This window comes from Takifugu flavidus, chromosome 20 (genome assembly GCF_003711565.1).
Source record: "Takifugu flavidus isolate HTHZ2018 chromosome 20, ASM371156v2, whole genome shotgun sequence".
NCBI classification, from domain to species: Eukaryota; Metazoa; Chordata; class Actinopteri; order Tetraodontiformes; family Tetraodontidae; genus Takifugu; species Takifugu flavidus.
The window spans coordinates 1,934,693-1,959,277 of record NC_079539.1 but is presented as its reverse complement, the minus strand read 5'-3'; the positions used below and the strand labels follow the sequence as shown (position 1 = coordinate 1,959,277).

Genomic DNA, 24,585 nt, shown 5'->3' with positions numbered 1-24,585 from the left:
GGGGTTGGGGTCCTGAATTTGAGGTGGGTCATTTTCAACGTTGCAGCCAATGCAGAGACAACTCTTAAATTGTTGAGGCACACCAGTGTTCGTGTTAGCTTTGGCGGCGTTTCGTTAGGATTAAACACTTCAGAACACACACTTACGCGTTTAGTTTCATTATTGATCACGAGGGAGGGTGTGAAAAGGCTACATATGTACAATTATCAATGAATTCAACATGAGCATGACCATTTGTGAGCATCTACCGAGTCGGACTGATGCAATAGATCATGTCAATAAATGTGTGTGTCCTCACATTTACTACAAATTGAGCGCCAAACTCCACTTTGCTATGAGAATGAGTTTGGTAGTGCTGCAGCTTCAAAGGTTTAATGGTTAAGACATGGTTTGGTCAGAATTGGGTTCAGGTTAGGGTCAGCGTTAGGGTAGGGAGCTGGGTAATGTAAAGAGATGTTTCCATGAAAGTCCCCACAAAGACACAAGTGTGAGGATGTGTGTGTGTGTGTGTGTGTGTGTGTGTGTGTGTGTGTGTGTGGGGGGGGGGGGGGTTGCTTATCCATTGATTTCCTTCTCTATAATTGTATAGGTTAACTCAGCTGGACCAGAGAGAGAGAAATGAGGGGATAGATGAGAATTATTTGGTCGGTCTGCAAACACATACACTCACACACACACAAAACCCAAATCAATGGAGGTAAGAAGAACATCGCCCCGAAGACTGATTGTTTCCAGCCCAGATGCAGAAGGAGAGAAAATAGCTTTCTTATTGAATCCACACCAACCTGCTGCTCCCTTATCGCGCGCTCCGAACATTCTCCCACAAACACTCGCAGCTTCTGCATGAGCGGGTGAAAAGAAGACAGGGGAGATGAGTATGAGGTGAGAAAGAGAATGAGATAGAGTGTTAGCAGGAGGGGGGGGGGGGGGGGGGATTATCAATCAAAGCCATCAGACCCTTTCTAATGAGCCCAAAGCCAAACACAGCCCCCGGGAGGGCAGGAGCCAGCTCCTCCGCTGGTGCTGTGTTTTCCGCTCCAGCTATCAGCCCCCACCTCTTATTCACGCTCAGCACTGGGTAGAAATCCATCCTGTCACAACAGACCGCTGTCTCATGCTAACAAGTGCAGCAGGTTTGAGGCGGGTGACCTTTTAACCTCCGATTCTCCGGGGGAATCAGATCAGGAGTGACTCCGCATTGATCTGCTCACACAGGCAGACGGCCCGGGACCAGCGGTGGCGGCAGAGCCGGAGACAGAGGCAGCGTCCACGCCCACCGGGGGCTTGGTTGTCATGTAAATATCACTCCTCTTCACCTGCAGATATTTGCATTATAGCATCACGATGCCGCCTCGCTGCTCCGAAGCTGCCAGCGAGGAGGGCAGCAGGATTAAATCCAAGGTAAAAGACAGACTGGCGAGCTGAATGACAAAACAGGATGTTGTTCTTTTTTTTTAAAAAAAGGACTATAAAAATGTGCTAAATTGGCTTGGCAGCTGCTGAAATTAGAACGGTTTTTTTTTGTGATATATTTTCAGTCCTCTTGAGAGAGGATTAGTTTCCTGTCCAGCTTCCTGGAGAGCAGCGTTCAAAGTTCCTGACCCATAAACGCATCATTGACAACAGAGAACTGGCGTTTCCAGCATTTAAAAGCTTCAAGAGAGCTGGAAGCTGATCCCGGGGTCATAGAAGGAAGGTGAGGGAACAAGTAATCCGATGAGGAATTCACAATTTATGCATTTAATTGTGCGTCCACTGGGTGAGGACACACACAGCAGGGGGCCATTCTGAGTCACCAGTCAGCCGACTGTGGACATGAGTTGGACTCTGGGACGGGGACCCAGGACACTCTGGCCGGAGCTGTTGCTGGCTCCTTTCCCGTCTGTTGCCAGGCGGCTGCAGAAATCTCGGGCTCCGCCTGTGAGGCTCCATTATGGATGTCCGTCCTGTCCGGAGCAGATACTGATGAGGAGTCGCGTTCCTTCATCTGCTCCCAGCAGAACCTGGCTGGAAGATCAAAGCAGGTGTGGGGTGGGGGGGGCACGCCGGCCTCCCTCGGAAATTGGGCTGAGAGAAATAGTGCAAAGGATGCGGTTCTGCACAATAGACGAGCAAATTGAGTCTTTTATTCTTCCCTTTTCTGAGCCAGTTTCAGAAAAAAAGCAGCGTGGACTCACAGGCTGCTTGGGTTGGTGGATGGAAGCTCGGCCGGTCTGTGAGAGCGGCCGAGCTTCAGGCAGCGAGAAGCGATAATTGCTTAACACGTGAAAGGTGATAATTAAGTAACAAAAGAATCAACAGTGGGAAAGGAAAGCTGAGGAGCTCAGAGAGGAGGCCGACGCACCGCGGACTCCCATCATCAACAGAAACGCTGGAAAGCCGCGCAGCACAGACGCAGCACAGACGCAGCACGGACGCAGCTGTTGCCTCTGAAACAGTGTTGACGGCTTCTTGTGGCTTTAAGATGTGGAAATTCGTTACAGTGTTTTAATCTGGCTCTTAGAAACACAGTAATCAACTGTATTGTACTGGTGAAATGAGACTCTTGAATCCTGCAAAGGTTGTGCTCGTGCCTGGAATTTGATAAAGAACCTCCACTGGAATAAAAATGACTCCATATTGAATTAAATCACATTACCAGGCTTACACGGCCGCATTCTCTTCAGCTGTAGAAGTGAACAAATTGGAGACATCTTAAGAAGTATCTGTTTACCTTGACTAACTGTTGGGTTTGATGTTTAATACCCTCTTCACACAAGTATTTATTTCCTTTGCCGTTTTCACAACAGCTCTAAAAGTTCTGTAATTCCAAGGCTCGGCCACTAGTTGGCGGTGTGTCCGTCTGCGTTTTCCACATTTACACGTTGGCGAAAGCTGGATTGTTTCCAAATAAAAAAAAATCCTTCACTGTGTTCAAAATGTGTCGTCTTTAGGAACTAAAGTGTAAATAGGGGCCTATGGAGAAATAATTGGGGTCCAGGTTGTTCCACCTGCACCATTCTGCAGAAATATTCCAATTTAGGCGCTAAAACAAAGAAAAATAAACTGAAATAACACTAAAAGCTTCATTTTAGAGGGGGGCAAGGTCATATTATCAGGCTGCTGCAAAACATATAAGGAATATCTCCTGTGAATGGCAGAATGCTGGGATCCTAATTTAAATTCTTTACTTCAGTCGTGTATAATAAGTGATTTGTAGCACAGTAACTTAAAAATAACTTATAGACTTTTCACCTGCTTCTCTTTTTAATCATAATCTCATACTTCGCTCACATTAGCACGAGTGTGTGCAGCAGGCACGACCGCGCGCACGCAAACAAAGCTGCAAACGTGCGCTTCGGCGCGCAAAAGATCAAAACCGAGACTGAAACGGCTCCCAAGAAATGTGCTGAGATTAAGGGGATTAAAAGTCATGAGGCCCCGGCAGCAGTGAGAGTGGAAGGAGTCGTTCTCGGCTTCCCTTTACCTGACACACTTAATCTGTCTCACTAAATCAGCACTGTAAACTCCTTCTGTCCTCACTTCCTTTTCTCCTCTTTTGTAACGTCATCACTACTTTGATAACTTACGGACTTCTCCAACTTTCCCTTTTCCAACTGCTCGTCGCTCTTTTCTCTCTAAAATCACATTTTATACGGATCAGAACTATAACCTTGATGTGAGCCAGACTTTGGGAGGAGGGAATTAAACCTAATTTCCCGCATTTCAAGCTTTTTAATCTCAATATATGGACAGTAAATTTCGTAGATTTGGCCTTCTTGTGTATTAAACTGCATCTGCAGGCACAGAGCTGGTGCCCCCCGTCCCTCTTCTAATGCATGTGTGCGCTATAAAAGCTGCGTCAGAGATAATTGAGAGTGCGTGTGCACAGTTCATCGAGTCTGAGAGAGTCCGATAGTATCAGTGAGGAGGCGGATCCCCGCCCTGCAGCCGGGCTGCGGGGTTAGAGGGCCTCATTAGCTGACCATCAGAGGCTCTAACTCACTGAGGGAGACATCAGCCCGTTCTCTCCGCCTCGGTGCCCCCAAATGTCCTCCTGGTCGGCCCGAATAACACATCGGCCTTCTGCACTTGCTCACTCTCCCTGTCGGAACAGGCAGTGTGGAGGCACGAGGACCAGGGGCTCAAATGGTACAGAAACCTTGTGTCTTAGCAACTGGCTTTAGGATAGCTGCTGTTTCTCAGAGTGTAATTTGGATACTGTAACTTGAGTTGGTCAGTCCACATTTAAGGTTTTAGCCACGTTACGGAAGAGATATCCATGAAATGAGACAGCAGAGGCTCTGACCTTTGACCACAAACCACTCAGGGGATCTTTCAAACCTTTTCTCTGCTTGCTTTGGTTTGATGAACCATTGCAAAGGTGCAAGTTCAGAGCCTCTGGGCATCCAGAAGTGGCACCCCTTCTCTTTATTTATCCTTCACCTCAGAGTCGTTTCTTTGGGATGTCAGAGGCCTTTAAATGAAATGCACTAATTGCGAGGCAAAGCGCTGAGACGAGGGTTTTACAGCGGGCTCAGATGTGTGCGCGCGTGGCGTGTTGTGTTGTGTAGGTTTCTACGGAGGGTTCGTTAATTTCCCTGTTTTGATTTTCAGGTTTGAGGGTTAATGTGCTGCGGAGGAAGGTTATTTTAAACACATCATTGAGTCCCTTTATCCACTGTCAGTTTGCAGTCGGGTCATTACTGAGAAAAAAAATCTCCTTCATTAACCTTAACATAATTACTCCCCCCCACCCCCTACCCCCACCCGTCTCCACCCCGCGCATGAATCTCTGATGAGCTGATACACATCTGTAAATAAAAGGTTGGATATCTGTTCGTGTATCATGGCCGCTGAGTAAATGCACTCAAACTAAGGGATGAACACATCTGAATTTGGCAGGTCAAAGGTCACCATATCCTCAATATCCTCAAGGACTGTTTTGGTTTTCGCTTTTTCTTTTATATTACATATTGAGTTCTGTCAAGTAGTTTCTCGAAGTTTGAACGACCTCGATTAGTCCATAAAACTTGTTGACGAAAAGTCATTTGACAAAGTGGAGGAGCAGAAAGTGTTGTGTCCCTTTAGTTTTGGGATGAAATCGAAAAAGCTGCGAATGACGTGTCAGCAGAGCAGAGCAGCACTGTGACAGACGTGAAGCAGGGAGAATGTGACAGGTTGGGCGCTAAAACAAAGTGTGTGAATAAAAGGAGGTTGTGATCTTAAAGGGCTGCGATGTAGAACTTCACACTGTGACACTGATACGTATACTACACACAGAATCTATATAGACATATAAATATAATACTGCTATATGATGTGGGTCCTTTGATTTCCTTTACTCCATTTGCCAGTGCTAAAAGCATCAGTCTGCATAAACTGCACGCTCCTCATGCACGTGGTATTATTTTCTGCAGCTTTCGGCGCAACTTCTGGAATAAACGCAGCCTGAAGCGTTCATTCAACTACGCACTTATTATTGCTAGGTTGCCAATACAAGACGAGCTAGCAATGCGCAGCGTAATGGACTTTGCCAAGCTGCTGGGCAAAATAAAAATGAGGATATCAGCAACCAACCATGAATAAACACTGGCCTACAAATCTACTGTCATATTACAGTTACTAATCTTTCTTGCTGCCTTAAAATCCTCATTACCATATAACCAATAAATGCATGACTGAGTCATGTAACATGTTTACGTGAAAGAGGTATTAATAGCATTGGAGTTGAAATGTAGGAAAGGCCTTTCAAATGCATCAGAAATACTTAAATGTAAACCAAATCACACATATCATGTGATATTAAAGCCTCTTGGACACTAAAGTGAACCTCAAAATAGCCACAAAGGTGCTGGAAGACAACAGCAGAACAGAGAGTGCCAGAAGCACCACAGAGATAGAAAATAAAGCCCCCAAAAATCCAATCAAATCAGTATGTTTGCAAAAATAGTCCAATTACGCTCTGTCATCACTGACAGCTCCGCAAAATATCTCCAAAATCACTGCAGATGATGATGCACGCGCTCAGTCCCACAGTGAGAAAAAGGAGAATTATTTACCCAACTCCCGACAGATGCCAATCTCCTGAAATAAAAGCAGGAAACTATTCTGGGGCAGAAGAAGCAGGTTCCATTCAAGCAGGCGCCGAAACGCGGGGAGGGAAATGGAAGAGGTGAGGCCAAATCATTTTCAGCTGGCCAGCCAGTGTTTGTCCATTTAGGGTTGGCCACGTGTGCGGAGGAGGAAATGCCAAAATAATTACGCCATTAGCAGCTCATAGGGTTCAGTGTTTGGACAAACTTCGCTAATTAGATGCACTTTCCCATCCAAATCTGCATATGAATGATCAGAAATCAGCTCAAACGAGGGTAAAACCCTTTGTTGTTGCTCCTTTTTTGTGATTGGCACCGATTTAAGGTCAAAGGCCAATTGGTCGGCTCGCGCCTGCTCATCAGCGGACGGAACCTGACAAAAACAAAAGAATGAAACCCAGATGGATCCAGGAAAAACATGGTGTTGACTGGGCTCCCTTGCTTTTACATTGTTAGCTCCCTCCACCGTTCTTCCCAGGATCTCGGAAGCTCGGCGGAAGCCGTCTGTAACCCTGGCAGCTGTCGGAGACGCTGTTGTTTCAGGAAACCGCAGTCGAGGCCAAATCAAAGCGATTCGCTCCCCATTCACACACCTGCAATGTGAAATGGAATAATCAAGTGCCCATTGAATTTAGTCTGATAAGGAATGTACACCTATATTGCCCTGTGAGCTGAACACACACACACAGACACACACACACACACAGGCTTGCAGCGTGTGACAGAGACAAACACACATGGAGACAACATAAACCCGGCTCAGTGGAATCAGGAGTCACATGGGGGCAAACTGAGATTTACTGTTGATGATTTTCCCTGAAAGACATGTCAGAACTCCTTTACCTCTTCTTCCTTTACCTACACACACACACACACACACACAAAACCCCAGGGCTGTAATCAGGGAAATGTTCTAGCAAATTTGTTGTGCAATGGCAGCCCCAAAGGAGGCCGAGTAATGACGCATTACCGCAAAACACGCGGACACGAACGCACCCTCCTGCACGGCCAACGAGGTCGTGTCGTCCGCATTGATACGGATAAAAAGAGGAAGGCGAGCTCCACAACACGTGAAGGATGAAACAAGGTCGCTTCTTTATTGGCAGCTTTTGGTTGCGGGGGAAACCGTTTCATCATGAGAGTGTTCGCCGGGGAAAAACCAGGCGGTTGGTTCAGGTCTGAACGACTGGGTTGTGGTGGTTTTAGAGCAAAACATGCCGACAATTGGGAGGTCGGATTCAATTTCATATTATGTAAACACACACAATGTTCAGTGCACGGAAGAGGTTCTTTAGGATGCAACCAGACAGGCTGCACCGGTTGATCAAATGATTTATACTGTGCGGTAGAGGCGATGTGTGTGTCAGCCGTTTCCGTGACACTGATTGAAACATAATCAACTGTATTTCATACATATGCAAGAAACCCTGATCATATATAGCGGCTTTACATTTTCTCTGTCCGTCATCCTGTCAGCGCTCACGTCAGAGGTCGGAACTTTTGATCTTATCAATATTAATTTTCCTGTAAAAAACGAGGGAGCCAAGCAAGATGGGCTGCCCCCACCCAGTAAAGTGGTGGGTGAAGCAGAATCCAGGCGTTCGCTTCACTAAACAATAATCTGTAAAATGAGTAGAATGCCAACATGAAGGCTGAAAATCCTCTGAAAGCCTCAACCTGCTTTAACCACGATGTCTGATCTCATTACCAACGAAAGCGGGTTGTTGATTTGGCCACAACGTTCAGGCAGATGGAGGTCGAGATTTCATCTCCGTCCACCTCCTCCAGCCTCTCGCCCTCGCCTCCTCAGGAGGCTTTTGTCTCTCCTCCCGCGTGTGCACGCTGCATCCTCCAGCCGCCTGAAACGCTCTCCAGAAGGAAGGCTGCAGTGAAGATGGCACGGCAGCTTTCATCGCTGATAATTTGACATTGTTAATGGTCCGACTCACAGCTTCTCCCTTCCATCTCGCGCGCCTCTCCGCTTCGCCGTTATCTCGGCTGCTCGCCGTGGAGCCGCGCTTTCAGAAGGATGCGTGGGCACGCGTGCGCTGAACACATTACGCAAAAACAAAAAACAAACTGGGCACAATGGCTGCCCCGCCGCACCGTAACCTTTGGAGCTTATCCGACATCTGCGCACAGCGCAAAGACCACGCAAGCGTGCACGATTCACTCACACGCGCCGGGCCGCCGGATCTGATGGGATCTGAGTTCAACGCTATATTATTTTCCTGTCCCCGGGCTCAGCTCCAATCAGAACCAGCTGCTGATAATACACAGGCAAAGTTCTGCTCAAGGCGCACACACGCAGACACACACAGGGCCGCCTTTGAGAACACACAGAGGAATGGTTCCAGTAGCCCTACTGGAGGATTTACAGATAGCAGAGATACGCTCACTTAGATGGCCTCTGTGGCTGCTGCTGCTGGAGGCTCTGAGGAGGCAGAGGTGACGGAGGGGTGGAGGGACGCCTGGAGGGATTAAGGAGGCTGGTTTAGGGAGATAGAGGAGGGATTCCAGATGGGAGGATCTTGGAGCGCGTGAAAAGATGAAGAGGAGGTCACAAACACACGTGGCACCTGCCGTGTACCCGACAAGGAGCAGAACAAAAGGAATGGCTGAGTTTGATTTGATGAGCGGAACTCAGAAGTGGTAAACGGGTTTGGTTCCGTCTCGTCCGTAGGAACGTGACATGAATTTTAGCCTTCCGTACAGACCTCTGGGCAGTCGGGAATCCAGAAACTGCAGGTGGAACATGACCAAAATCCCCAAAAGTTATACTTTGGAAACGTAACCAAAGTTATCGAGTCAAGGTACGAGGTCCAGCTAGAGAGAAGGCCGGTACACAAACCTGGCTAATCTGCTGCATCGGGCAGCACCCAAAACCATATAGTATGGTTAAAAAAAAGAAGCTGAAGTGACAGAGCAAACCATGGTTAATGTGTGTTAAACTAAGACCAGTAGGTTTTTAATATCCATCTCTTTTCTGTGTGAGGTAATTGAGTACTGAGATACTCTTATCGATTGTTTGCTTTGAAACATCATAATTTCAGCCAATTTGAACACTTTTACACACCCAGGCAGTTAAGCACTTGGCCGTTCCAGTTGTTCCCTCTCTCTCCTTCTGAATCCCTTCATTATTCTGGTTCATTCGTATTCTGTTCTGCATTACCATGTTTCCATAATGCATGTCTCATTCGTACTGTCTTCCTCACCTCCTTCAGCACGATGTTGCAACATAGTGATGCTGAGTGGTTGAGAATGGCAACTCTGCTGTGGTCCGACGCTTGCGCCCCTTTGGAGAGAAGAGAGGAAGGAAGAAGTGAACAGAAGTGACGATCTTAGAGGACTAACCTTTAACACTGATCATTCAAACTGAAAAACTTTCAGAAGTACCTTTGTTTCCTTCACCTGACATTTATTTAATCAATTTAAAACAAAAGGTGGAACATCCAAGGCCTCGATGTGCACAATAGACAAAACAAAGGGGAAATAAACACTTTGCAGTTTAAAAATCTCATTTAAAAAAACCTAAAAAATGTCAAGAGTGAAATGAAGTGACACTGACCTGGTGATAATGAGTGTTTTATTTATTCACTTGTGTCAGGCCTAGTTTATACAGCATTAAACTTTTATTGGCTTTTCTAGCATCATCATATTAAATTAGATTTTTAGTTCTGAGACCATTTACCCCCAAGGGCTTCATAAAATTATAAACAAATAATTACTCGCAAAGACATAAAAAATAGGAACATTTGTATGGTTAAAAGGTAAAAAAAAAAAAAAAAAAGGCAGAGTAAACAAACAGCCGTGTACTTGGTAATCAGAAACCAACCGTACATCCGGTCCACATCTGGTCCACATCTGGTCCACATCCGTTCCACATCTGGTCCACATCCGGTCCACATCCGGTCCACATCCAGTCCACATCCGGTCCACATCCGTCCACATCCGGTCCACATCCAGTCCACATCCGGTCCACATCCAGTCCACATCCAGTCCACATCCAGTCCACATCCGGTCCACATCTGGTCCACGTTCGTGTGTTGCGTCACACCTGACGACACCCTTTAGCGCCCGTTTATATGAGCCAGAAAAGTATCGACCGAATCGTTATTTTATCAATTTAAAATATACAGTTGGTGTAACATTTTTATGAGTCTCACACTAAAAATTTAAAGAAATAAAAATGTTGAAGTACCTGTAAAATGTCCACCTCGGCAACATCTGACCACGGTTAGAACGTTCCGGCTGGGTGGGTGACCCCCCTCCCTGATAAACAAACTATCTGAAAAATATGCATTAAAATGTACAGGTTTTTTTTTAAAATGATTTTACCGAAACGTATCCAAGCATTATAGACATTAGTACAAAATAAGTAATGAGAAAATAAGTACAAAAAACAACGCGTGGTAGATTTAAAAAGGAAAAATCCGTATTAGCTTATTAGCATGTAGCACACGCACTTGTTATTCGGCAAGATCTGAATGTAAATAAATTGCCACCAGTTAAAATTTTAATTCCTTTACATTTTGGAGAAACGTCACGGTTGACAGTTCTGGTACAACAGGTTGCTGCAGAGCTGAATCAACCATGACAGCTTTTCCAAAACCACTTATTTGAATGTGTTGTACAAAAGTAGTAGAAATCACCTCAATTCTTCACCCGACGGACACGTTATATCTGAGCCTGGTAGAAATGCTAAGACAGGTCCATTTTTCTTTTGTGGCACTCAATCCAACATAAGTCTGCTCAAGACGCTCAGAACCTCAGGAGACATTCAGGGCAACGTCCACAGTTTTGAACTTGACCCCACATCTTGATGTCCAGGTGACAAATGGGAGGTTTGTTGGTTGTTTGGAAAAGATGGCAAAAACTAAGGACATAAGGGGAGACTAAGACCATATTCTACATTGGAACAGTGGGCACTGACCAGTGCATGGCAGCATCCACGGAGCAGCACGGAGCAGCACGGAGCAGCGCTTATCCCCTACGCACCATGGAACAAGTACTGCACGCCAATATGTTCATTACATTTTCCTCAATACATATTGATTTAATGTTGGAGAGCGTGAACAGAATCATATAACAATCCAATCATAAGAGCACACTGAGCAGGAGCGACATCAGTGTGAAAGGTGAAATCTATTTCTGATGGCCCGCTTTTTAAAAAAGGGAGAGAGCAAAGGTCAACGCTCACAGCGACAGCGCAGAATGACTAATTAAGATTTCACTCCGCACAACTGACAAAAAAAAACCATGACAATCGACCATCTGTCGTCGCACCGCGGCACAGAATCAGTTTGTCTTCTGTCCTTTAGTCCAGCTGTCCGTTGACTTCAATCCAATGCTTTTAAAATACATCAACCTTGAAACATGTCATTAAATACTTGTGATTATTCTTCTGTTTGGTTTGGTGGGTCTTTATTGGTCACTACACATCGACAACGTGCAGTTTCGTAGAATCGCTACAAAAAAGTGGGGACAAAAGTGCTTCCTGCTTGGCCAGGAAGATAAATTCATGTATGCTTATTAGCTTTTTTTGTGGCCATCCTGTGTGCAGCAGGCAAAAGCAAACATCAAAATGGCCATGCCTGCAGAGTCCAGGCTTTAATTCAGCTGACAGGCAGCCAAAGGTTTTGTGATATGCCCAGGAGTTAGGCCAAGCTCTACCTCAAATGTGATTAATACAATTTTGAAATGTAGCTCAGAATAATTGGGAAGCAGGGGAAACACGCAAAACACAACGATAGATGGTTACTTTAGCGTGTTTAATGGGGAAAAAAGGGCTTGTTTTAGTCTAAGGCTTTAATTAGTGAAGTTAAAAACAACAGAGTGCCATGAGTCAGTGGTTAATCTAATAAATTATGCGTTCCTACCCTGGTTGCTGTAGAGACCTTTGGGCTTTGGCATTTATACAAAAGCTAACAATTTAAATCGGCCACACAATACTGGAGAGAGGCACAAACACAAAATAAAGATAAGTAGAACATCTCCAGCCTCATATGTGCACCTGAACGCAGCAGTGTCTCAGCAGCAGCAACTGGAATCAGCTCATCCTGCTACACCAGCATTATCTTTATGGTTAAGCCCATTACAATGATCTTGGAAATTTCATATTGTTTCCTTTGCTAATATTAGCAACATTGTGACTGAGAACATTGACTAATCGGGGCCGATAACAGAGACCTCACCTAGAGGTCGGGTGTCCCCCCCCCCCCACAGTCTGCCAGTGGCCGCTGAACACAGCGAGACCTTTTTAAGTCCGGCCACTCTGCTGGGAGCGATGTTGCAGAGGAAAGTTGTCACAGCGGTGCGAGGGGCTCGGGGCTGTGTGCGGAGACCGCTTCGCCAAAACAAATTAGTCAGAGCTGCTGGCGTTGTTCGCAGCCCCGAAACATTCGCTGCCATTTTTCCACCGTTGTCAGAGTTTGATAAGCTCTGGGCGCTGCACCACAGTCCCATACACACCTATTAGAGGTGATAGCTGATCAATACGCCGCTCACATTGTGACTGTGTGGTGGCCTCACCCCCCCCTCCTGTGACATTTTCACCTGTCCGCTTATAGAGTCTCAGCAAACCGTTTATTGGATTGAAAGAACGCTGAACCGTGCTGAACTTTTCAGAAATAATACCCGAGTTTAATTATGAACGGTCTTCAGGAGTGAAGAGAGGAGGTCTGGCCTGAGAACCTCTCACCGCGCCTCCACCAGGCAGGTGCCGAGCGATGGAGCGGCTACTGCAGGGGAAGCTAACACCGCCCGACTGTTCCTCCATCGGCGAGTCAGCAGATCCTTCAGCTCTCCAACTAGAGCAGATCTTTCTGACGGCATATCTCTCCTGTGTTTCTGTGACTATTCATATTCGTCCATTTAAAGAAACATCTGAACAGGACAAAAAAAAAAACAAATCAAACCGATGAAGCAAACAAAAAAAAGGCAGCGAACGATCTGCCAGTTTGCCTGTCGTTATCACGCCTCTGGATATAAAATTTACACACAGTTTCTTCTATAATCTGTACATATTATTGCCAATTTCACCTGGAATGCAGCAAATCTGCTAGAGAATCAACCAAATTGCCTCGTCTGCGGGAATGCTGCTGTCTTATTTCACGTTCTGTTATATTTAGCCGCCGGTTTTCATTCCACAAACCCCTGTTTGCAGGTGGTGGAAGAGAGTTTCAGCCTCTTTTGACATGATCTCAAAGAAATCAAGAAACCGAGGAATGGGCCGAGCCGGGATTTTAAAGATAAGGATGGGTGTAAATCGCCCGTCTTTGATTTTTCTTCTCTAACTTTCTAACGCTCTTCTCTTTGGATTGACAGAACAAACACACACACTTCTGAATTCACTCCACACTGCAGATAGCAGGACGCTCAATACGTCCGCAGCGCTCCACCGGTGGGTCAGAAAACACACATCACAAAAGCCTCAGGGAGATAATGTTGTTTCTATTAGCCCAGCGCATGTTGACACAGAGGGACCCCGGAGACGTCCAGTCCGCCTTACTTTGTAACCACGCTGCAGCACCGGAGGTGCACAGACTACAGTGATTTACATGTGCTAATGATGGACGTGTGTGCAGAGCCTCAACAGCAGCCATGACAAGCACACTGTTGCACTTGCTCATCTGCATGTTACCCTCAGTGCTGTTTCAGCAAGATCCAGGGAAAAAACTTAGAAGATCACGGCAAATATGCAAAAATTCCAGCAGAATACCGAGTAAGTTGTTGTTGTGATTGTATGGTCAGGACTGCACCTGGAATCACCATTATAAACCCACAATTTAAAAAATATTGTTAGATTATAATTATTATTAAAACTAGCTTATTTAGAAAAAATATGACCAGAAGAGATTCAGTGTAATGTAAGGTATGTTTTAAAGCTCTGGAACTGTTAAATGTGTGTAATATTACCTTTGGTAAGAACCAACAAGCTTTGAAATGAGCTTCTTCCTCGTATCCAGGATGATAGCACCTGTTTGGAGATGTCACTTCCTGTCACCTGATCACCACACCAGGATGTTCAGTACACATTGCCATAGGACTTAATGAGTTAAGGTCAAACGTAAGGCTGAATTAAGTCGGTTTAAAGCATTTAAAGTGACCTTCAGGTTGGTTTTTATGGGGTCAACCCAAAATATTAACAAGTTCACGGAATAACAAAGGGAAACTGCAGGCTTGCATGCATGTGTGCGGCCATAAAACGATGCCAGCACACAGGCTCCCGTCGCTGTATGCACTGAAACGCCAGTGGGATTTCCAGTCAGGAAAAGCCTGAAAGGACACACAGGGATATTTACTCGTCACGTGAACGCTGCGGGCAGAAATGTAAAGTGACAGATGTTACAACAGCGTGAAGAAAACAACAAGACCAATGTGCGGTGTAAAGATAACACAAACTCAATGTGAATTATTAATAACTCTCCCAACAAGATGCTTCCCACATGAGGGAGGAAAGGTACAAATCAGCGATGGTTAGTGAAGAGCTAACTGGATTTACTTTTAATCATCATAATAATTAACACAAAATTTTACACTCTTGATTGAGGTGCAGGAATGATGTCTTTTTTGTCCTTTAGCATCAAAAGTAGTGTATAGTGTTGTGTATCATCATGTTCCTCTCCCAACATGGGGTCATGAACGTGGACGTTTTAAGGGACTGGAGGATGGACCGGGACAGGACAGAGGACGTAGACGAGGGAGCTTATTTCCTGTCCACGTGTGTCACCAACCCATCGATCCTCCTGCGCTCGACAATCTCACACTGGCTGATGGAGAGAAGGCGCGCACCACCTGTGGCCCGGGTGCACTCGACCCCCCCCATCTGTTCACGGGTGCAGCTCATGTGTTGCTCATCATTTCCGTCTCCTCGCCTCCATCTCCCTCCTCTATTTACTCTCCATCTTCTCTCAGACACCTACAGTATTTGGTTTAATAATAGCCTTCCTCTCTCATTCCGCACGTCTTCTTTAAATATCCACCCCCCTCTCTTTTCGCACACCTTCTCATCCCTCTTGGTCCTCTAACCCTTTAATTTCCACTGGAGTATGCAGGGGCTTCCTTGTTTTATTCACATGAAGAAACTCAGATGACATGCCTCCTCCTTGTGCTTGCGGGCAAACAGTCCTGCTGTGAGCCTCATTTCTAGTTCCAAAAAAAATAAATAACCTAGCAGGTGTATTGGCATTAATCCCTGCAGACGCGCGAACAAACATAGCCCGCAGTAATAATCTAACAGTGGTGAATTTGCTGGAATATTTCTTGTTATAAATATGTGTAATGACCCTGATAAAAAAAGATCCTGCATTCACAATATTACAATAATGTATTAAGTAAACATAAACATACCGACAGAAATATAGGTTTTATAACATGGATGAATGTGTGTGTACGCGCGCGCGCGCGTTTAACGTACGCCCGCAAAGCCTCGCATTACCCTTCCTGGTGCTATGCTGCCCCCTAGAGGACAAGGTTGGTCATAACAAGTGTTATTGAGATACTCCAAAGAGGTCCTTTTCTTACAGTTTTTTAAAACTAACATCTACACCAGCCAATTGAATCACAGGAGATAAAATTATTAGGCCACGTTTTACCCGTTGGTTTATTCAAATTTGAAATTTTAAACGTGTCACTGGCTTTTTCCTGCAGCTCAGTGCCCTGTATGTGTGAGTGGAAGCACTTCTAACAGGCGCAGTTGTTTTTTGTTTTTTTTACATGCTTACTTTAAATTAAAGTAAAAGGGTTGTTTGCAATAGTAATTTCCTTTAATGACCCATAGATACTTCTAATTATTCCATTTTTCTTTAGAATGGCAGATTCACATGGCCGACAGGTCGCGTTAAGTGACCTCTAGTGGCTTTGTGCGTAATAACAAGACGGGGCTTGTTAACTACTGCAACTATATCAGTGACTCAAATAATCCTGCATGGGTGATGTCTCCACCCTTATGTGGGTCTTCAGTGGTCCTCAGTGTCTCAGCTTCGGTGACTGAGTGCGTCAGTAGGGCGAACATGTTCTCCTCCATGTTTGCTCCGAACAGAGACGCCACTGAATCAAAGACGTACCTGAGTCGGTCACTCAGTCGATTATCGCTGGCCTTCAGCACCAGACCCACTGCGTGGACCTCGTGAACTCCACCATCAGTGGAGAACCACTCCAGCAGTCTCTCACCAATGATGTCATCATTTGTGTCATCTCTGTTGTCTCCGTACCCGGGAGTATCGACGAGGGTCAGAGAGAAAGGAAGCGTTTTCCCCTCGAACCCAAAGATCTGGTACATGATCACGTCTGACGTCTGACTCTCGGACTGACTCGTCGTCTCCTCCTCTACGATCTTGAACCAGACTTCGTCCCCCCACTTCACTCCCATGGCGTAGTTGACCAGGACGTTGATCAGAGTGGACTTCCCTGTTCCTGTCTCACCCAGAAGCAGGATGGTTTTGTTCAGCCTGTTCACCTTTTTGGTGCCGACAGTCACTGTTTTCAGGCCTTCGGTGATCTTCGTCACCGTGTTCAGCCGGTAGATTTTAGGAGATCCCGACTGGATCAGCTGACTCGTCTCTGTGATGTTCTTATATTTGAACCAGGCCTGAGCTGGAAGCAAATAATTATAACTCTGATACATAGGAATCCACATTTCAGTGAATCGATGTTTAATATAAGAGGTTCCATGAAGAACCCTTGACTTGAAGCAAATGACTACCTTGCAAACAATGACTAAATAAGCAACTAAAAATGTGAAAAGAACATCACAATAAGAAATGAAAAAAACTAAGAGGAATGAAGATGAATACATGACAATGAGGAACGATGGAATCGTAAATGAACCCTTGAGAAAGTGGAAAAGACAACAAGATGGCTGAAGACACACGTGTGCACAATCACATTAAATGTTTATCACCCTCTTGGCACGGCGAAGACGCTGAAGCGTGAACAGTTGGAGCGATGAGATGACAAATGAACAACCAGGGAACGGCGTGATGATCAACGGTCGCCGCTTGCAGGTCATAACAGTCAGCAAACAGTTAAAAGGATGGCGGCAAAAGCGCCTGGAATAATTCAAGCAAAAGCCGGCGAGAAGCAAATAAATGCAGGGACGTGTGACTTTAACCAACGGGATTTGGGAAACACACCGTGATCAGAATAATGGATGAATAAATAAGCCTTATAAAGCGGGGGGCCTGGCTGTTTCTGCTAAAGCGTCGACTTAGCGGCTGGTGTCGCTTTAAGGCTGAAGCTTGAGAGAGCAAATCCAGGAAGGGAGTGGAGGCCGGTGGGAGATCAGCCCGATAAGATCCAGCTTCTCCATGAAGCTGCTGCGTACAGAGTCAGGGTGAGGCTTCAGGTCAGACGGTACACATGAAGGGGAAATGATAAGAGCGGACGGGAATAAACTGTGGCTTTATAAAATAGGATAAAATATCAACTCTGCTTTCCACCCCTCAGCCAGGAAACACCCAGGAAGCCCCCCCACCCCCCTCCCCTCCCCGAGACAACGTCCCTGAAACACAAAGACTTGAGGCATGTTTTCGACGTGGCTTTTTAATACATGAACATGCTGTCAACACATCAGCTTTCAGCTGGGAGGAAATAAAAAAGAACCACATTAAAACAAAAGGGCAGGATTTGTTTGAAAAGGTTAAAGGTCAAATGTCCCGTTGCGTAGCATTCACAGAATAAGCATTAAGACAACATCACTGAAGCTCTGCAGGGTCTGGGTTGCTCAGCTTTTGTCCAGCCTTGCTCTTGATGAAATTAACATCATTTCTGCTTCTTTTTATCCCCTCCTGCTGTTGCAGCGTAGTTCAGGAATTTTCTGAGGTTTTTACTTCCCATGCGTTGTTTCATTTCCTTCAGCTTCCTGACCTCCTCTGCAAACTTTTCATCCTGCATCCTCTCGATCAGGAAGTCCAGGTGTTTGAGGGTGAAAATGGAGTCGACTTTCAGGGCGATGCTCTCCAGCCTGGTGATATGCTGGAAGCTTTTCTCCAGCCCCTCGTGTTCCTGTTCCAGAAGTTTCTCCATTTCCTGCTGCATTCGCTCCAAAGTACTCGAATGTTCCTCCATTCCCTTCACGCCCTCTTTGTACTTTTTTTGTATGTCTTCATTGGTCTTTCTGACCTTCCTTGTCTTGGTCACGTAGATCCACTTCTCCTTCACGTGATGCTTTCTTTCACACTTATTGGTGCAGACTGTGCAGTGCCCACGACCATCAAACATCTTACAACGAGGACCATCTGGTCTGGTGGAGTTCATGCGGCATTTACGGTGACACGTCTCCTCACACAGCAGGCATGACGTAGCCCCCTGTAGTACATCCACAAGAACCCACAGCGTCCACCCTCAATGGGTTCTTTGTCTTTGTAGGGCTCGTCCACATCTTCTTCGTAGTTCTTATTCGCCTTCATCTTTTCTTCGCATTTGATGTGTAACGCTTTCTCCTGATCAACTGTGTCTTTTTAAGCTCGATGAACTTGAGTTTTCTTGAATGTTAATGATATGCACATCACAGATTTCGCTGATTTATAACCTCCACGGTTGTCCTCAGTGTCTGAGCTTCGGTGACGTTCAGGACCTCCATGAACCGCTTCATTTCATCCTCAGAATCTTCCCAAGCATTCTTCAGATTGCGCATATATCGTCCCGTTCTCTGAGTGCTCTGGCGGTTATTGAACACAAAGTAAACGGGCTGGCCCTGCTCATCTTTTGCATACTTGATTTGTGCGTCTGCGAGAGCGGTCAGGGCGTTATCGGGCGGCCCGCCATCTGAGTGCGTCAGTAGGGCGAACATGTTCTTCTCCATGTTTGCTCCGAACAGAGACGCCACTGAATTAAAGACGTACCCGAGTCGGTCACTCAGTCGATTAACGCTGGCCTTCAGCACCAGACCCACTGCGTGGACCTCGTGAACTCCACCATCAGAGGTGAACCACTCCAGCAGTCTCTCCGCAATGATGTCATCATTTGTGTCATCTCTGTTGCCTCCGTACCCGGGAGTATCGACGAGGGTCAGAGAGAAAGGAAGCGTTTTCCCCTCGAACCCAAAGATCTGGTACATGATCACGTCTGACGTCTGACTCTCGGACTGCCTCGTCGTCTCCTCCTCTACGATCTTGAACCAGACTTCGTCCCCCCACTTCACTCCCATGGCGTAGTTGACCAGGACGTTGATCAGAGCGGACTTCCCTGTTCCTGTCTCACCCAGAAGCAGGATGGTTTTGTTCCGCTGTTCACATTTTTGGTGCCGACAGTCACTGTTTTCAGGCCTTCGGTGATCTTCGTCACCGTGTTCAGCCGGTAGATTTCAGGAGATCCCGTCTGGATCAGCTGACTCATCTTTATGATGGAACTCAGGAAGGTCTCACTGTTCCTGCAGAGGAAGAAGACTCAGAAGACTCAGACAGTTTTGCACCTTAAACAAGCTTCAACCTTTGTGAGCGGGCGGGCTGAGTGTTTGACACATTGAAGAAGTCGTTCAATCTGTGTGAATTTGTTTTTTTCACAACATAATTTACAGTCTCACACACATTTCATACTGGGACATTACTGCTGACCAAAAATGTGAACGCTCGCTGAACGGTGCCTGTATTCTGTAGCCCCAGAAGTATCCTGGAGAACACGAGCTCATCTTCTGGAACACTGGAAATGAGTTCTCTGAGCAAAATGATGGAGAAGAATATGCAGAAGAAATGGGGAAGCAGGCCCAGAAGGTAATGAGCCCCAAGTTGTCACACCCTGCTCCAGCCCATGGACTCAGTTCTTTTCCACTCCCCTGCTCACACCACACCCTCTGATCACCACACCTGCTCTAGTAACTGATCACACACCTGCTCTCACTCACTGATCACACACCTCACTCATCAATCAGTTCACCTACCAGTATATATTCTCCAGCCTCACACTCGCTCGGTGCCAGATTGTCTCTGCTATGCATGACCTTCCAGCGTTTACCTGCCTGTCTTCCCGGAATCAACCCTGCCTGTTTATGACCTGCCTGTTCTGCCTGACCCCCGGTAAATTAACTCTGTCTTCTGTTTTGACCACGAGCTCAGCCAGTCTCCCTCTGGATTGTTTACCTGATTCTGCCTGCCTCGACCAAGTCCACTGCCCCGCCCTCGAACTGTTCTTTTTTGCCAGATTACAGTTAATAAACCTGTTAACGGATCATCAGTTTATTGCCTGTTTTGTACTGCACTTGGGTCCATACCGTACCCGTCACACAAGTGCTGTTTCCCTTCAGAATCTTTGGTGCCTGACCCAGTGATCTCAGTCTCCAGGTTCTGGTCTGTAGCTCTCTACCTGAGCCGCAGTCAATCACATCATTTTCCAATAATTCAAGCAGCTTTTTTTTAAAGTACCCTCCTGGTAACAGGTTCACACCTACCGGGTCAGATGTTCTGTTGCTGTTGATTGGTTTTATTTCAGTTTATCTTGTTTTATTTTATTCTATCTTGAGCTTTATTTTCTAGCTTAACCAATGCCTTTATGTTGCTGCTACGTTTGGTTCCTGCTGTGCGTTTATATTTGAAAGACTCTGTAACTTGTTTCTAAAATGTTCACTATGACTAAAGTTGCAGGTTTTTCATGCAGGTGCTCAGTGAAATGGTCTAGGCCACGGTAGGGGTGTGCCACACTTTAATAAAAGCTTCTTCCTGGCATAAATATGCAGTCTATGTAAATGAGATAGGTAGTCGAGCTATCGGTGCTTACTCAGTAGCCATGGCGATGCTGTCTTCTTCAGAGTCCTCGAATCTGAGGAAAATAGAAGTTATTCAGATTACCGCATGTTTCCTTTGACTCACTGGAACTGGTGGCAGGTTGATGGACAGTTAGGGGAGGGGCCTTGGTTCCCAGGAGTGACCTCCCACCTTTCTGCCCCTCACCAGCAGCTGGAACTTACCTTTACCCGACACACAGGAATCAGCTGCCAGCAGTTATAGTGATCAATAAGAAACAGTTATCCAAATGCTGATTTGAACCACTTATGAATGACTGATATCAGGCACATTATCAAACATTATGACAATATCGACATTTGTTCACTTTGTTACGGTAAACATATTGTAGCGTGTTGGAGAGGGTCAGTGTAGGAAATTCCATGCATGCTTTGTGGCAGTGTGTGTCTGTGGGTTCAGGTTTGTGTTAACCCTGTTTTTGTTCGTTGTAAATGTTATCTTGCAACTTTCAATGTTAGTGTTCTATTTATTGAGTTCTGGTTGTTGATGTGTTTAATTACTGTTTTAATTATTGTTCGCACCTGGACACCATAAGCGAGGTTATGTGTGTGAATTGAAGACTTCCTTTTGTTTGTGTCTTCTGTTCAGTGTTAATAAACTTTCCGCAATTGAATTGCAGAATAAGCTGGCAGAAGTCGTCTGAGTTCTTCCGCAACTAAAAATCCTAGCTTGCCACATTGGTGTCAGAATTGGGATTGTACATGATGGAAGGGACCCTCAGGAAAGTGGTGAAGAGGTCTGCAAAAGCTTGAGAGCTATGCAAGGAACACCACAGGGAGACGCTGGGGCAAAGAGCCTCCCTGATGGAGCTAGCGGCAGATCGCAGCGGGAAGAGCCTCCAGAGACTTCTCATTCAAGTCATCCCAACTCAATGCCTGGTCAGCGGAAGAGACAGCAGTACAGGTCGCCCTTGCCTTGGAGGCAAAGCCCTGCAGATTCTCACAGACCTCCAGCCTGAAGAGATATTTAACTGGCAAGCCATAGAAAGAGCACTGAAACACCGTTTTGGCCACCATGCTCATGCCGACGACACCCGAGACAAGCTTGTCAGCCGAGGGAGAGAGTCTGGGTGTGTATGCTGCGGATCTATGTTTTTATGCCAGGCGCGGGTATCCTACCTTCCACCCTACAGTACAGGACGAGCTGGCACTCCAAGCTTTCGTCCAAGGGCTTCAGCCAGAGCGACTTCGAGAACACATCCGCCTACATGCACCAAAGACCTTGACGGCAGCCTTGGCTGAATCTGAGCGGGTTGAACATGTGCTGTCCACGGGAGACTGCTCCACCAATACAAGGTACAGAGTGCGTCAGGCTTTCTACTGATGATGAAGAAGTCACCCGCCAAACCACCTCCACACCCCTGAAACGACCCCAACGAGGAACTAGGAGAACAGCCGGGCAGCCTATGGAAAGATGTTACCGGTGCGGAGAACGGGGGTCACATCGCACGCCACTGCCCAGCACCAGCCCCACAAAGCCCAGCTCCTCAGCCTCCGTTAAACTAGAGCGGGATGGCACAATGGGGGAACTGTCACCCACGACTCATCCTCCCTCTTTGCCAAGTCGCAATGGCGTCTGGGTCGCCTGGCCGGACAAATGGACTGTACCTGGACTGTACTCTTAATGACACTCCATGCAGAGCCCTGGTGGATACAGTGTCCACCATTTCGCTGGTCCGGCCTGGAACACTACCAGGTACAGAGGGCCTGAGACCGCGGGGTTGGAAACCCACTAAGCTTTGTATAGCCACAGTCACCGGTGAGCGCGCCAGAATGTGGGGCGAAGGATCTCTCCAGGTACTATGTGTTGCTAATCACACAATTGATCACGAGTTCTGGCTGGCTGACATACAAGACCCCTGCATCATCGGGCTGGATCTGCTAGCCAAGTGGGAGGCTGTGGTCGACCTTCCCAGGACTACACTTTAGCTGGGTTCTGAGGCTGTTACGCTTCACCCCACACGTGAGAAGGGACTGAGACAAGTGCCCGACGCCAGCAATGTGGGGCCGTGTTGTCCCAGGAGGGACAGAACGGGGAGCAGGTCATCGCATATTACAGTCGCTCCCTCAACCGACCAGAGAGGAATTATTGTGTCACTCGTCGGGAACTGCTGGCTGTCGTCCTCGGGCTCCATCACTTCAGGCCATACCTTTTACGGGAGAAGATTTCTCCTGCACACTGATCATGCCTCTCTCACGTGGCTCCTAAACTTTAAAGAGCCAGAGGGACAGCTCGCACGATGGCTAGAGACACTACAGGATTACAACTTTGAAATCTGTCACCGGTCTGGCCGTCTTCATACCAACGCAGACGCCTTGTCTCGACGCCCTTGTGAAGCTGAACAGCCCCAGGGTCCTTCAGCTTGTCCATGGCTCAGTGGGGGCAGGCCATTTTGGAGTGACCAAGACTCTACACCGGCTCAGGTCACGATTCTACTGGCCGGGGTGTCGTCAGGATGTAGAGCTCTACGTTCATCGGTGTGACCCTTGCACTGTTCAGAAGGGACCAACTCGGCGTTCGCACGCTCCCCTGCAGCAGTACCAGGTGGGGGCCCCAATGGAGCGTGTGGGTGTAGACATCCTGGGCCCCTTTCCTACCACTGACCAAGGGAACCGCTACGTCCTTGTGGCCATGGACTATTTTACCAAATGGACTGAGGCCGTTCCCGATCAGAGTGCATCCACCACTGCTGAGCACCTGGTCAACTGCCGCTTTGGTGTGCCGGAGGAACTGCACAGTGACCAGGGTCGCAACTTTGAAGCGAAAGTGTTCAGTGAAGTCTGCCGGAGGCTCGGCATCAAGAAGACCCGGACCACACCATTACACCCGCAGAGCGATGGACTGGTCGAACGCTTCAACTGAACCCTGGCCACCCAGCTGGCAATCCTGACCAGCCGCCGGCAGCGAGACTGGGATCGGCACCTACCTTTGGTTCTGTGGGCGTACCGGACGGCGGGTCCTTGTACTGTACTTGAAAGACTGTCAGATGTGGTGTACCGGGTGCGGCTAGTCAAAAGGAAATGTGTAGTGGTGCTACACCGTGACCGGCTCGCAGAGAGGTGGGGTCTGAGGACCAGCCCACTCACTCACCCACTCCACCTCCTGGAACCACCAATAGGCCTTCTGAGAACACACGGCGACAGTGCCGGCTCCCTCACCACCTCAGGGACTTTGTCATGGGTTGCTGGGGACAGCTAACCACCTAGGTGGGGGCAGTGTAGTGTGTTGGGGAGGGTCAGTGTGGGAAATTCCCAGCATGCTTTTGGCAGTGTGTCTGTGGATTCAGGCTGGCGTTAACCCTGTTTTTGTTCGTTGTAAATGTTATCTTTTGCAACTTTCAATGTTGGTGTTCTATTTATTGAGTTCTGGTTGTTGATGTGTTTAATTACTGTTTTAATTACTGTTTGCACTTGCACACCATAAGCGAGGTTATGTGTGTGTGATTGAAGACCTCCCTTCCCTCATGTATCTTCACTTCCGTGTGTAATAAAGAGACTCTTTTCTGCAGTCCAACTGCAGAATAAGCTGGCGGAAGTATGCGTTCTTTCACAATCTAAAACCCAAGCTCACCACAATAATACTGCAATTTTATCAGGTTATTTCTGTTGCTTTTTTTTATGTGTCGCAGCTGTGCCTGCAGTGGAAGTTTTATAGCCATAAAATAGTTATTGAGGGTTGGATTGATTCAGGCGGGGCACTACTGAAGGCCTCGGTGTGAAATGCACAGCCCGCCACTGATAACTAATATATCAGCAATAAAGTCTGATCGGTTC

The 24,585-nt window shown here is 46.8% G+C and overlaps 2 protein-coding genes and 1 long non-coding RNA gene across 3 annotated transcripts; 1 reads left to right on the top strand and 2 right to left on the bottom strand.

The window, feature by feature from the left end:
- Nucleotides 1-10,010: 10,010 nt before the first annotated feature.
- LOC130517614 (septin-5-like) lies at nt 10,011-16,701 on the bottom strand. Its single transcript, XM_057019616.1, has 3 exons — nt 16,142-16,701; nt 10,276-10,362; nt 10,011-10,142 (listed from the first exon to the last, which is right to left on the bottom strand). Exons 1-2 carry the CDS (start codon nt 16,699-16,701, stop codon nt 10,359-10,361), a joined length of 564 nt encoding a protein of 187 aa, XP_056875596.1. The 3' UTR covers nt 10,011-10,142; nt 10,276-10,358.
- LOC130517424 (uncharacterized) lies at nt 12,839-15,434 on the top strand. The gene is made up of 2 exons (XR_008947717.1): nt 12,839-13,476; nt 13,534-15,434. It is a non-coding gene; the product is annotated as an uncharacterized LOC130517424 (long non-coding RNA).
- Nucleotides 16,702-17,602: 901 nt separating the features above from the next.
- LOC130517613 (uncharacterized) lies at nt 17,603-19,380 on the bottom strand (the record flags this gene model as incomplete). The annotated part of the gene is made up of 3 exons (XM_057019615.1): nt 17,603-18,383; nt 18,496-18,517; nt 18,587-19,380. Coding segments are annotated over 3 exons (1,362 nt in total), but the record flags the coding sequence as incomplete, so codon positions are not given.
- Nucleotides 19,381-24,585: the final 5,205 nt, after the last annotated feature.